The sequence below is a fragment of the Chlamydotis macqueenii genome, chromosome 2 (assembly GCF_036417535.1).
Source record: "Chlamydotis macqueenii isolate bChlMac1 chromosome 2, bChlMac1.mat, whole genome shotgun sequence".
NCBI lineage: Eukaryota > Metazoa > Chordata > Aves > Otidiformes > Otididae > Chlamydotis > Chlamydotis macqueenii.
In genome coordinates, this window is record NC_141557.1 from 141,276,392 (window position 1) to 141,290,588 (window position 14,197).

The 14,197-nt window shown below is 38.1% G+C and overlaps 1 protein-coding gene across 1 annotated transcript in view; it reads right to left on the reverse strand.

Moving 5' to 3' along the window:
• Positions 1–13,871, reverse strand: part of RGS22 (regulator of G protein signaling 22) — a 70,569-nt gene extending 56,698 nt beyond the window's left edge. The window contains exons 1-4 of the mRNA XM_086742508.1: positions 13,847–13,871; positions 13,188–13,216; positions 9,872–9,934; positions 1,275–1,496 (exon numbers count right to left, since the gene is read on the reverse strand). Coding sequence (XP_086598634.1) covers positions 1,275–1,496; positions 9,872–9,934; positions 13,188–13,216; positions 13,847–13,871 — 339 coding nt within the window. The remainder of the gene's footprint in view (positions 1–1,274; positions 1,497–9,871; positions 9,935–13,187; positions 13,217–13,846) is intronic.
• Positions 13,872–14,197: the final 326 nt, after the last annotated feature.

Below are 14,197 nucleotides of genomic sequence, written 5' to 3' on the forward strand. Positions count from 1 at the left end.
AAGAATGGCCATCCACAATCACAATTATGTAGGGTTATCCCAGACAGCAATGTTAGCCACACTTGCACAAGCACAAAGCCTCAATTGAATCCTGAGGGCAAATAAGAAATTGAGCATCAAGTCAAACTGAGAATCAAATTCATCAAAAGCTCTTCTGCTTTTGTGCTCTCAAGCAAAGTATTTGTGAAAATAATCATTTAAGTAGGGATGTCTGTCAGCCTTGTCCTCGTGTAGCATTTGTCCATTTAGATGCAGATAATTGCAATCTCACATTACTATCATTTTGTTAAACATCATTGCCTTTTGACCTCTCTCAACACTGTTTTCTTTTCTGAAAATCGTTAAGCTTATACTGGGTAAAGCAGCAGTCTGTTACAACTCCCTCCTTTTCTCTCAGCTTTCCAGCTATGACATAATTTAGAGCAGCCACCTCTAGAAATGTCGGAAGACCTTAGACTGGCCTTGAATGAAATGAACTGAAGTCACATCAGTCACATCAATGCAAAGTAAGCAAGAAAGGAATAAACCAAGTATCCCAGTGAAACAAATTTTCTCCTTCAAAGCTGTTGTTTAAAGGTACGCTCCCACAAGTAATTATAATGTCTTGTAGTCTCTCAGGTGCACATGGTGCTTCAATTCCGAGTTTTAACCTGCCTAATTTGGTGCTAAAGAAAGCCCTGAAAGTAAACAGGTAAGAATACCAAAATTGATCGTGTCTGAGCAAGTCTGAAATAAGAATTTTTTTTTCTAAAATTCAACTTATCTTTCCATTAATTTAGCTTTCTAGTTGCCAAAGATTATTTTCTCTGGCCGTTTCTATTGTTGCTAATCATGTCAATCCTTTGGGAATTAATGGATGAGAGACTTATGTGTTGCCAGACCGCAGATGAGCTCATAGCCACACAAGGAAATTAATTAATAAGGAAAGACTGAGATGCATTAGTTTCAGTCAATTTGCACATTCCAGGGATCACTAGTAAAGTAACTGTTGTCATAATATTTTTTCTTTTAATATTAAAAAGTTTTCAGACCACACAACTGAATCCTGCCCTTCAGAATCTTCAAAATTCTGTGTTACAGGACGTACATGTGTAATTCCATTCACTTGTCTGCTAGACACATGTGCATTGCAGGGCATAGTTTGGCCCATCATTATGTTTTCCTAACATAAATTAACATTTTTCCCAAGCTACCAAGCCAAACACAACAATAACTACTGCCAGTATCTCTGCAGTAAGATCTAAATATAAACTCAGGGGCTATAAGATGCTTACCATAGTGTTGTAATTTGGATCAATATTGAAGGTTGGAGAAGTGCTGCACATTTTGGAGAGCTGCCCATCAGTCTTTGCTTTCCTTAGAACATCATAAATGGGGTTTGGAGGTTTCTGATCATGCAGGATTTTTTTCAGCTGGCTTTCCAGGCGTTGTGGGGCATCATTAACTACTTCAAAAACTCCAAAGTCAGAGTTAAACTTAAGCGGTTGGACAAAAGTCTACAAAAGAAGTTTGCAAAGTTTATAACATTGTAATAAGGGAAACATTTCATTTAAGAAAGTCACTTTTTATAGTACAGAAGCATCCTACAGAATACAAGCTGCTGTTATGAGGCTTCTTTCTCCTGACTGCTGTAGTTTATGTTAAGGACCTGGAACAGTATTTTTCCTGCATTCGTCTTCTTTAGTCTCTTCACTGTACAGCTCCTCAATGCATTCCTACTTTTTGTCTCAGCTATGCTTAATTGTCAATAATTTAACTCATTCTAGATCACAGACCATTCTTTTTCACATGCAAATAATAGATCCAGTACACAGAAATCTAGAATATATAATTCAGTGACTTTCGTAACTGTTCTGCAAGGGAGTACTTACCTATAGGAATATATCTCCAGTGCTATTCTTCCATTTGTTGCCACAAACAATCAAGGCTTGAAAAGATTAGCAATGAAGCTGACCTTTTAAATGTGAGATGCATTTGAGGAGGATGAATCTGGAGATTTCCATATGTAGGAAAGGCTTTTCACCATATTGTTACTTGTAGGTCAAACACCTACCAAAATGTATGGCCTGTAATAAGTTTTATTATACATCTCTAGTTCAGACAGATACTGTATCATACATGAGGCAGACAAAACTTCAACTTCAGATGTGCAGTTTTAACTTTTGTCCACTCCAAAAAACCCACAGCATATGTAGACATTAAATCAGAGCCATCTTTCATCTTTTGAGCTCTGGTGTTAGGTATTTCCCTGCCTTTTCTTCTAAAAGACCAACATACTCCTATCTTTCAAATTCTCTTACTTGAAATGAAGTGGGAAAATATGGACAGATTTACAGAAGTAATGGGGGAATATCCAAGATAGTTATGAATATGGGTTTATATACAATCAGAGCATATAAACGTCTCTACACTGAGCTGGAGGACAGGAAGGTATGTTGTACTTAAGAACTGAATAAAGTCTTGGCCATATCCATACCCAGTGTCAAAACTCTTTTCTGTTTCATTCCAGACAGGATCCCACCTGATGTCTATACAGTTGTCATTCCCCTGCACTTAATAATATTATTTCATTTTTTCAAGCACTATATTTTTCATTTCCTTGAACTTTTTCATATATCACACATATACACACAGAGACATAATTCATATACATACTACATATGCTGAATACATGCTACATATAATATAGAAATATATTACAGTCCAATTTTATTCTTCTTCACAGCTGTGTAAGTCCAAAGTAACCATGTCAGTGTCAGCTATTTTGTTGCTTCAGTTTGAAGCTCCCTTGTTGATCAACGTCTTGTAAAGCAATGCCAAGGATCGAACCATGTGGCTGCAACATGTGGTTACAACATTCCCTGCTTATCCCATAATGTCTCACTGTGGAGGCTCAGCCTGGCAAAGCACGTAGCACGTGAGAGCTTTAAGTGCATGACTAGTGCCTATGACATCAGACTGTCACTGCTCAGAGCCCTGCACTGAATTGCATTAGTCTGTTTGGTTACCTAACTTCAGCTGAAGTCATGGCTTGGTTTTTGTTCTCTGACACCTTGTGCCTCTTTTGGCATTAATTTTCTCCAGGGTACTCTGCAGGTTTTAGTGCTTTTGCTCCAGATGTACTGAACAGCATTTTAAAGAGGCTTTTATGTGTAGTAGATTTCTCTAGACTTCATTCAGACCCCCTCCTAATTTGCTATGTGTACATTTGATTTTCTTTCAAACCTAATTTGGGCTGCTATCAGCTTTTAAGTGACTAACTGTGCAACCTTAATAACCTCCAAATGTATTCTTCCTTATTTATTTTTCATGTTTTTAAAAAAGAAACAGAAGAAATTACACTAAGAAACAAGGTGCTTCAGTCTCTCAGGATTTGAAATGCTCTTGCTTGTGGAATAAAGCAAACAAAGTGTAAATTCCACAATACAGGGCTACGTGACTAGACATTACCAGATCAGTTTGGTTCCAGGTTATTCAACTTGAAAACTAAGCATAGACAATGTTGGTTTATCACACACATCTACTTTTACTTGATCCTTTGTAACTTACTCTAGATCTAGGTTTCTTAGTACACATCCTAATTAACTGAACAGAAAACATACAGCAACTTTAATGTAGTGAAACAGATGCTAGTGACAATTTTTAAAATGTAAAGTATATTGCTATTTTGAGAGTCTGGATGCAAATTATTTGTAAGACAAATATACTAATGGAACAAAAGGACATACACTCATGGGATAAGAAGATTAAGACTTCATGCACAATATACTTGACTGAAAAGGTGATTCTAGTCCATACTTTTGGGGTTTGGAACAAAGGGTAGCCACGTATCCCCAGGAACATCAAAAGGCATGCATACATCTTGTATTAGTCACAGAGTAGCCAGTAGATCCCCTTTACTTGACAGTAGCAAGATGCAGTTTTGGGTCCCCACTACAAGAAAGATGTTCATAAATTTGAGTAAGTCAAGCAGACAACCACTGAGATGGTCGGAGGTGGGAGCACTTGCTCTGTGAGGAGTGGCAAAGGGAACAGGGCTTGTTTAGCCTGAAGAAAAGACAGCTCTGGGAGGACCTAACAGCAGTCTTAGAGTACTTACAAGGAGGTTACTGAGAAGACAGAGCCAGGCTTTTCATGGAGGTGCCCGGTGGGAGGACAAGAGACCATGGTCATACACTATAAAACAGTAGAGTTTTCAACTCTATGTAAGAAAAAAAGGTAACTGTAGGATGATTAACGTTGGAACGGACTGTCCAGAGCTACAATGGAATCAGCTGGGGATTTGCAAGACTAAGTGGAGAAAGTGCAAGCAATCTGTGGTCAACACTAAGGCATTGAGTGATTGTGATCCGTGATTCTATACAAATCTTAAATCTTACCAGACAGAGCATCTCATCAATGTATTGTATAAAAGCATTTTAGAACAGTTTAATCCATTCTGGGAAATCATATTGTACTTTCTTACTTAAGAAAAGTAGAATGATAAATCAGAATGTTTTCATGAGCATAAAAAAAGAAGAGATAAGTCCTGATCATCTTAACTCATCCCCGCCACAAAAATGAAAGTAATAATGTTACGACAAAAAATCAAATGGGAACACACACACAAGAAAAACCCCCTGATTTCTTGTAGAAAACATTTTCCCAGTTACAGTACAGGACAGAGAGGATCAGTCAATCCATTTCCCTTTCAGTATGTGAAAAACTTTGGAGCAAAATACTCAATCTAACCATTCCCACACATTACAAGACACACAGAAAAAAACCTGCTTAATACCCTCTAGAGAACTTAAAACCTTTCCCACAGAAACCAAGTGCCATAAAATCCTACAATGTTTCACAGGACAATAATGAGAGAGATTTATGGCACCACCAATATTCTAGGTCATTACAATAACAACGAATCTCTTCGGTGAAGATGCTTATGTTAAGAACTGGGTGATAGCCTACATTATAAAAGAAGGAGAAAAAATTATCCATGCCAATGTAATATACCAAGAAATGTCTTTCTTACTCCACATCTGGCAAGTGCTTTTGCTTTTTACAGACAAGTAAAATACACTAACGAAAGAATAAGAGTATCAATGCATTCTTCCATACATTCTCTCTCTAGTTTGGGCCAATTTTTGATCCTTTGAAGATAGAGAGGAAAAACTCCAGAGCCAAATTATACCTCAAGATGTTAAGAAAAAATAAATCAGGTTTGGCAAGAGTCTTGAAGCTTGGGATTCATACATTATCAATTTAGCACAATAAATTTGATCAACAAGGAGTTGAGAATACCAACAAATAAGAAATCCACAGACTTTGCAAACTGTTTCATTCACAGGCAATTCTTCCCTTGAACCCAGTATGACCAATGTAACTCAGTGTAGTCATCTCAGCTTCAGAAAAAAACCTCCAAGCAAACAACAAAAAGCTGTTTTCTGACTGTAGTACAGTCATGTTATTAAACAAATAAACAATTGCATGTACATTTTTTACAGCAAATAAATTTATTTGCTGTCAAGTGCACACTGAGTATGGTTTCAGCTGAAGAATAAATAGAATACATAATTCTGAAACCTAAAGTTATGTACTTAACTGAAGGGAAGGCAAATTTCTCTCACTCCTCCCAAAACAGAAACCAAAACAGCATCCATCACCATGTTGCCAGGATATCAGACATATAAATCTCACTGTTCTCTGCCTTAACAGTTTTCAGATATACTGAACTTCAGATACACTTAACAAATGTGTAAATACGCTCAACCACATCCCACCCTGAATAATGTAGTTTGATCCCAAGAGAAACAGAATGACCACTGTTTGGCTGCCTCTTAGGTTAAGGCCCTGAAAGGGTGGGAATGAATAGAGACCTCATCCAGGAGCTTTGCCAAAACTTCCTTAAGATGGGTATATGTGTATCATAAATAAATGTCAGTGAGAGTCCAGACCAGAAGAGAATTTGAGCAGCTCTTGGAAGTGCCTGGAAAGTTTGCACTGCACGTGGTCAATGGCAAATTTCCCATTGACTTTAATGAGTCCAGGATTTCCCTTCCATTGATGAGTGAGACACCAGTCAACAATCACATACCACAATCTAATTAAGAGGGGAGAAGAGGGGAGCATTTTGACTAAACCTGCTATCAGTAAGAAAAAGTAAGGTGACCTTCTCTTGCTTCCTTGAATGTCAAAGATAGCAAACAAGTTTTAGTCCAAGTTTTAGACTCAATGTAACGTGCATGTAGAGACCTACTGATGTAAAAGTCTTTTTAAGGGAAGCTGTATTGGCACCTGCAGCCTCCCTCCACACACTTAGAACAGACAAGAGGAAACTAACGAGCATGGATTGATGCCCTGAATTGCTGCACTGATGCATTTAATTATTCACAACCACCTTCAAAACAGAGAAAGGCCTGAACTATGTAGCACATAGTTGCTTTTTGCTTATACCCTTTTCCGTCATCTGCTACTCATAGGTCAAGCCTGGTTTTACTCTTGACAGCACCAGGTTTTCAGGCCCGTTCAGTTTTCAGAAAGACCAGTTGGTCCAGCTTTGTTACCTGTGCTTTAATTGTTTTCAGAATCACCTATGTCAGATCCTGGATCCTAGACTACTCAGCAGAGTCACGTTTAAGTTAAAACTCTTAGTTGCATACTGGGCCATATCTGTCTTCCTAGACCATTTAGCATATTTTTTTTAAATCACACGACAATAGTTCCTACTAGCATGAAAATTATATCAAGCAAGAGGTATGCTACCTCTTCTTTCTGTGTGGCACCATAAATGCATCTCTGTGCTCCTAAGCAAGGAAAGGACAATGTGTTTAATGTGATAAAAGGGATGAAGTAATTGCTTCATTTTTTTTTTAATGAGTGGAAAGCTCTTATGGTGAGAACAACTTTGAGAAATATTCTTCAAATCTGAGGTTGATAAAACTGTGGTCACTTAGTACCTTTCTCCTGCAAGGGAAACCCACAGCTATGGACATGCGGCCAAGACTGCCATCTCCTGAATATGCTTCAACTGAGGTGCAGTTAGCTCTTTTGTCTCTAGTGCAACTCTTCAAGGTCGCAAAGAGGAGTGTGTCTTCATCAGGATCACTGGTAACTGAAAAATGAGGGGTAAGTCCTCAGCATGGACTTGGGGTGAAACAAGTAGTAAGCAGCTTGTAGAGGGCAAAAGAAACAAGTTAACGTTTCTGCGCTTTCTTATTGAGGCCTCCAATACTGAGCTGGATGGCAATTTCTGACTTCTGAATTTTCATTCCTAGCTAGACATATTCTTGAATGTTTAAAAAACATGGATCAAAGATTTGAATTCTAGACATGCTTGACTGGCTAGAAATGGAACCGTATCCAGGCCAAGGTTTCTCTTAAATCTTTCATTTTAGATTAGTTACTAAGGAAGGTGTAACTCATTTGTATGTCATGTAATTTGTTTCTGCTACTGTGAAATCACTGTCCTACTAGCAACAAGTGCCCTCATGAGGTTTTTTGTATTATTTTATCTTGCAGAAATATTTTCCTTACAAACTATCCTTCATTACCGTATGTAGATCTTTGGAGCACCTAGATATGTGTGTCAGATTGTACTGAATATTATTATAACAGCAGGATTACTTAAAGGATATACTGTAAATCAAAGCAAAAAAAAAAAAATCTGCTGCTGCTATAACAAGTCCCCAGTGATACAATTTTCCGTACACTAGTGGTGCGTTATAAATCAATGCTGAGGCAATCTCTTAAAATAAGCATGTGCTACCCCTGATTTCTTGTATCAAGTCACACAATATTTTCAGTTTAACTTGTTGCCTGACTACTAGCACACCTGGGTAATAATGTTCCCAGGCAACAGTGTATAAGCACAACAAGAATAAAGCAATGGAAATTTCATTGCCATGTTTTAGTAGAAGCCTTCTGAGAAGGAGAGGGAAATTGGGAATATAAGGTATTCAAACCACAGAACTCAAGGCATTAATAGAACTTAATCCTGAAGACTGTAAATCCTCAGGAAAAGATCAAAGAGAAAATAAAACCAATTATGAGAACACTACAGATAAAAATAGCTAATAGAGCATCTGTTTTCATGAAGATATGTAAATATATAGAAGACAGAGCATGTGTCATCTTAGAAACCTACCAAGATTACCAGCGTAAAACAGTGCTTACTCAGGAGCATCTGTGAACTCTGTTCTATCGGCTTCCAGAGCTGTCAGGAACGCCTAGACAATTGCTGCGGTTCAGAGCTGCTGAGCTGCGCCAGAACTGCGGGCTGAGGAGCCCTCTGAGGCCACGGAGAATTTTGGCCTCTAATAGACATCCTGAAATCTATGGAGGTCCAAGGAGACCCAGAGACTAAGCAGGCTGAACTTCTTACCCACTCCATCCTCTGTGATTTGGGGAAAATTTGAAGCATAGTTTCCAAATAAGCAGCAAAGGCGTGGAGGATGGTATTCCTGTGCTAAGAACAATCTGGCACATGGAAGGAGGCCTGCGTTTAAAAGCTATGTAGTTAGGCTTGGATTTAGGCAGATATTCTAAAGCAGCTGCAAAAGGGGGGGAAAAAAAAAAAAAAAAAAAAAAAAAGATAAAAAACCCCAGCCCTCTCACCACACATTTTCTTCCATCTATGTCTCCCTAGCTTTGTAAAAATGATTCTTAGGAATCCTGCAGTGTGGTGAAAGCATGTAAAGGCTCAGCTCCTGAGAGATGTCAGTATCGCTGCTGTGCACAAAACCCACACTCAATATAAAGTTAATACCTCCAGATTCTAAGATAAAAGATTGGCATGGGGATCCCATTCTACCATTCTTAGTTCTGCAACCCTCCATTATGTGGACTTTCACACAAATCCATGGTGTGGCTTAGAGAGCACATCTATGTTTAGTTCAGCTTGGCAGGCCTGAATCGTAACTGAATTTATTTCAATGGTGGTCTAAGGAGTATCAAGAAATATTCTGCCCCTTCCTGATGCTGGTGTGATGCCTACCAAGCAAGTTGCAGAAGTGGGTATATGTTCTCATAGTGCAGCCTGTTGGGCTGCAGTGCTTTAGAAGAGGGACAGGCTGTAGGGCAGCTCTGGGGTAAATCAGCTGGGAGGCCCCACAGGAGCCATGAGTGACACTGTGGAAAGATCTGTGCTACCTGTAGGGTAGTATGGGTGTGAGGTGTGGGGCTGGAGAGAATGGGGATAGTCAGGGCGAAGATGAAGTTTGGTGAGGTTGCTGCATCGAGGGAGCAGGACAGTACATGTGACTCCCAGGAGAGTGTGGGGAGGTAGGGTAGTTGATGGGGAAAACGAGCAAAATATAGGGCAACTGGTTAAACATAGGGCACTGGGTATGGTGGTTTAACTGCAACCGGACCAACACACAGAATACAGTGCAAGGCTGCATCCTTCTAGCTGTAGATGGGAAGGGAAGAGGAGGGGAGTCCCAATTTTGAGGCCTTCACAGCCATGAAGAGAAACAGAATTGATTCCTGAGGTAAAGTGGTTAATAATCACTGAGTGTATGGCCAGCAAAGGACAAACATTTGTTATGTTGGCACGTTGTGATACTGGAATAAAAATGGACTGTTTATGCTTTTTAAAGGGTTGTATTTACAACTCTTTTTCATTTCCTATTCACATTATTTTGGTGCACTGTGATTTAAATACATAATTTGGAAGAGAAAATTTGTCTCCAGAAGTCCAGATACTGTGTTGTTTTTTCTGACATAACAACATTGAACAGTAAGAGTTGTTACCATTAAAATACAAACATAATGTAAAAACCATTTAATTTCCCAGTGGCAAAATACAAAATGTTCTAAGCTGGATTACCTTACTAGTAATCTTAGTAAGGTGTTTCTTGTACTTTGCAAGGAATTTCTGTAAGGTACTTACCGGAAGACTCAAAAATTCGTTGAAGTAGTCCACAAACATATCATCTGTGGCTAAGTATTCTTCCTACAGAGAGACAAAACCACAAAGCAAGCCTTGTACTCATCTACATTAACATGGTTTGAATGCACTGTTGCCTCAAACACTGAATTTTCCATGAAATATGACACACAAACTTTTGCAAAATGTTATTTCCCACTTTTGAGAATATAATCATTGCATCATTGTTGTATTCTAGCCATTGCACATCACTGAGATCCTTAGCAATTTAAAAAACACACGTGAAAGTAAATCCTTTGCCAAAAAATTTACAGATAAAGCTTTCATAAACCAAACAGCTTCTAAATGTTGGAAATGTCAATGTTTACTTTTGAAAAAAATGTGCATAAGCTAACAGTCTAGAAATTCCCCACATTATACCTTTCTCTCTTGCATCTGGGAAGGAGGGGAGTATAAAAGTTCACCAGAGCCTGCTTCTGCTCCCACACTGTTGCTTGGGGATGTTTTGAGGGATGTCTGGGGAATAACAAGGAATTCACTGATCTATAATTTGGCTCACCAAGCAAGCAGTACGTGCCATACTTGGAATCTGACAGAGCTGGGAGACTTTCTGTTGACTCCATCAGAAGTGAAGATTGCATCTGCAGGTGGTTCTGTACCCTTTCTGACCCTTGCATTTTAAATCCTGTTAACAAGACTCAGAAACTGTACAATATAATTTTTTTTTTTGCTGTTGACAAATCAATAAATATGGATCCCAATTTTACTTCTACTGCAATAAACACCACCACCCTCCTATTTCAGTTCAACAGAAGGTAAAAGTAGAACATTATTCCATTATTCCAATTTGTCTTCAGTATAATGCAGACTTCTGAACAACTTTTAATAATTTCCATTTCTTGAATAGTCTATTATTTCTGCCTTGCAACACAACACAAAAAGAATGCATCTAAAACAAATGTATTTGCTGATATTAGCAAAGGTCTTGTGATACAAATCTTCTTCCTCTTTCTTAAGTTCATAAGCATTGGCATGCACTAGTTAAAGACAGTTGATGCACAGTGTACATGGTATCACTTGTAGGCAAGCAATATCTTGATCCAAACTCCATGGTTTCTAACCTAATTAGAGACAGCATGTACTTAGGTAAGGAAGAAATCTTGAGAAATCTACTTTAATATGAAATCAGGAAGGCCCCTGCGTGTGCTGCATGACAAGTCAGAACCAGGCCTGATGGTGTTTGTCCAGCCTTAATCTGCTAACATTTATTCCTTAGCACTTGTGGTTGTTGCTATGACTGATACAGGACAGGCAAGTTAGCTCGTGCTCATTCCTGTAAGACACTGACAACACTGAAAGCAAGGATTTCTGCTTTACAGAGATCATGCTTTATTTGGATCACAGGCCCATTGTCCAATGCAGCTGCAGTACCATGGACCTACAGATGTTAGGACACTGATGAAATAGGAGAATTTACCAAAGTGTCTAACCCAAAGCATTTTGAAGTCAACACAAAAATCTTCTTCCTGATGTCGCTAGGCAATCAATCAGATCCAGAAATCTCAATTCCGCAAGTGTTAACACAATTAACAAAAAATTCATTAGAAACAGGCTGCAGTCTGCCTCACATTTGGTTTCGGTAATGCACAATTAGACTTGGCACTGATAAGGATGAATCTGAAGATGGGTGGATATGATAATACCTCACACAAATATTTTTTTGTTTCAAATGACTCATTCAAAATAATTCATTTACTACTGGCTGAAATATAAACTCTTTAAGAATATGCAGGTAACATGTGTTTTTAATTTCCCAAGCGTGTAATTCTCTGTAGTCCCATATAACAGCAAGAAATGTAAACACAGTGGCTGATTAATCAATGAAATGTTTATGATCTTATTAACGCAAGCTTTACTACTTAGTGATCTTACTGCATCCACACACAATATACTTTCCTCTGGTTTTTGGAGGGTTTTTTTTGTGGTCGGTCTTAATTTCATTTGAAAGCATAGTTGCACTTTTGTATTTGTACATTATAGGTTATGGACCTGCATATACAATACTCCAGCTTAGGTTTTTGTGTCAGGAATCATTTTGTTTCATTTCCTCCCATGCCATCTTTCCTGCTGCACTCTCCAAATTGTGACTGGAGGTCAAAGTGTGCTAAAAATTGCAGTTGCGCTCACACAATTTGTGTACAACTGGAATATCCTGGGTCTCATCTCTGACACTTTTAACATTGAAAGAAATTTTAAAATCGTTTTGGCAATGATGTAGAACCATTTCTTAGATATTTTATGGAAACACACCTAATGACTTTCTACTTACAGTATTTGATAGCTTTCCGTATTATTGCCATCATTAAAAAGTCCAGAAACACAGAAATATTATTAGACACTAAAGGAGAAGCTGAACGTGGGTAAAAGTGGCACCACCCTTAAAGGTCTCCATTTCACATTGCAGCACCCACTAAAATAATAAATACCTCTCCAGTCTTGAAAAAATATATAAGAAATGGCCTCTTTAAATGTCAAAGTTAGTATAAAACTTCGATCCTGCATAGAATTCTGATAGCTTCATGTTCTTGTGTGAAGTTCACCTGGAGTCAGACGTGTCTAGCCATATTAAGTAGCTTGCAGAATCAATGCAATGTAAATATGCAGTTGAGAGATTTTCCCATGTACATATTTACATATGCTAATTATCTGCTATATATATATAATTTATCACTACCTGAATTCATGTTGATCCTGTTTGTGATAATAAACAGTATAAATAAAATAATGTCTAGAAGTTCCCAAAAGGAATAGCAATACATTTATACTTTAAAATACGCAGTTACAAAGGCATCCAAATTGGGGAAGAAGCAAATGTTACCAAAGCGGCAAGATTTAAGGTGTCATTTCATATGAGGTGACAAACAAACATATCTACCTTTCAAATAAGAAGACAAACATCAGAGAAATCCTACAATGAGCTATGAGCAAAAGGCAGAAAAGATAAAGTAAGGAGGAGATTGATAACCTGTCACATTGAACCTTCCAGTTGATTATTTCTTTCCTTCATCCTATTTCAATTTCCTTTTTATTTTCATCCTTATTCTCCATAATTTCCTGATACTATTTTTCCTAACTATTTTTTAAACTAAGTAATTTTTTATCTGAGAAAATGGTAAGAAGTTACTCAGTACTCTATATTTACACAGAGGAAAGAAATGAAAAACCAGACAACTGTTTCCAAAAACTTTTTTTTCTTTTTTTTTTTTGCACTAAAGTTGCATGCCAAAATGAATGATCAAGCCTTATAAAGCATACTTACAAACACTTCTTCTGTTATACATGGAGGCTCTGAAACACAAAAATGAAATATCATACATTATGCAAGCAATACAATCAAACTTGTTCAACTATGATTACTGAACAGAAACAAAAAGTAGTGAGGCATGACAACCCTCCTGGATATTCTGAAATAAAATAACTCAGCCTGAGGAAACAAAATAAACTCCAAGAACATGAAGTAATGTTGACCTATGCATAAAAAGGTTGAGTATCACAAAAATTATTTATATATAATTAAAGTATTATTTAACTAGATTATTTATCATATGTATCAGTTAACTTCTTGTCAGCTTTCCTCTACAAAATTGATTACTAGAAGCTTGCTGGTTTTAATTAAAATACAGATTTTTATGAAACTCTGGGAGCCTTGAGGAGCAAATATTATGAACCACAAGATAAAATTAAAAAAAAAAAAGTGATTGGGGGTGTTCCCAGATTCTAGGAGAATCATTCACTCGTTCTAGGAGACTATTCTGTTTTTTGTGATGCCATTTGAAGGGAGTAAAGTTCTCTCTTCAGATTGATGAATTTTTCTGGGCAGTTCAAAATCTCCTTCTTTTATACCACCATCTCTATACCTGAGACAATCACCCTGGGGCCAGACCCAGTCCCTCACCCTGCGTGGAAAGCACTACGTACCGGTGGTAAGCCTCTTCGACTGCATCCTGATCTACGTACATACGGATCGGCACCCGCACCTGCATGTTTACGACCTCATTTGCAAAGGTGAAATCCTTGACTGCAGACCAGAAGCAGCCAAGCTGCTGGGCCCAGCTGGGGACTGCTGGTCTGCACCAGGACAGGCTGGCTCTGCTGAAGGCTCACAGCAAGCGGGGTTGCTATGGCACTGCAAACAATCCCTGGATGAGCTGAGCGGTAAGCATATACTTCTACAGCTGACGTGAAGCAGAGTCAGATATCAGGCACACTGCTGATATGGTCCCAAGAGAGGCCTGTGAACTAGGAATTTGAGGATATTTGCAGCAAGAA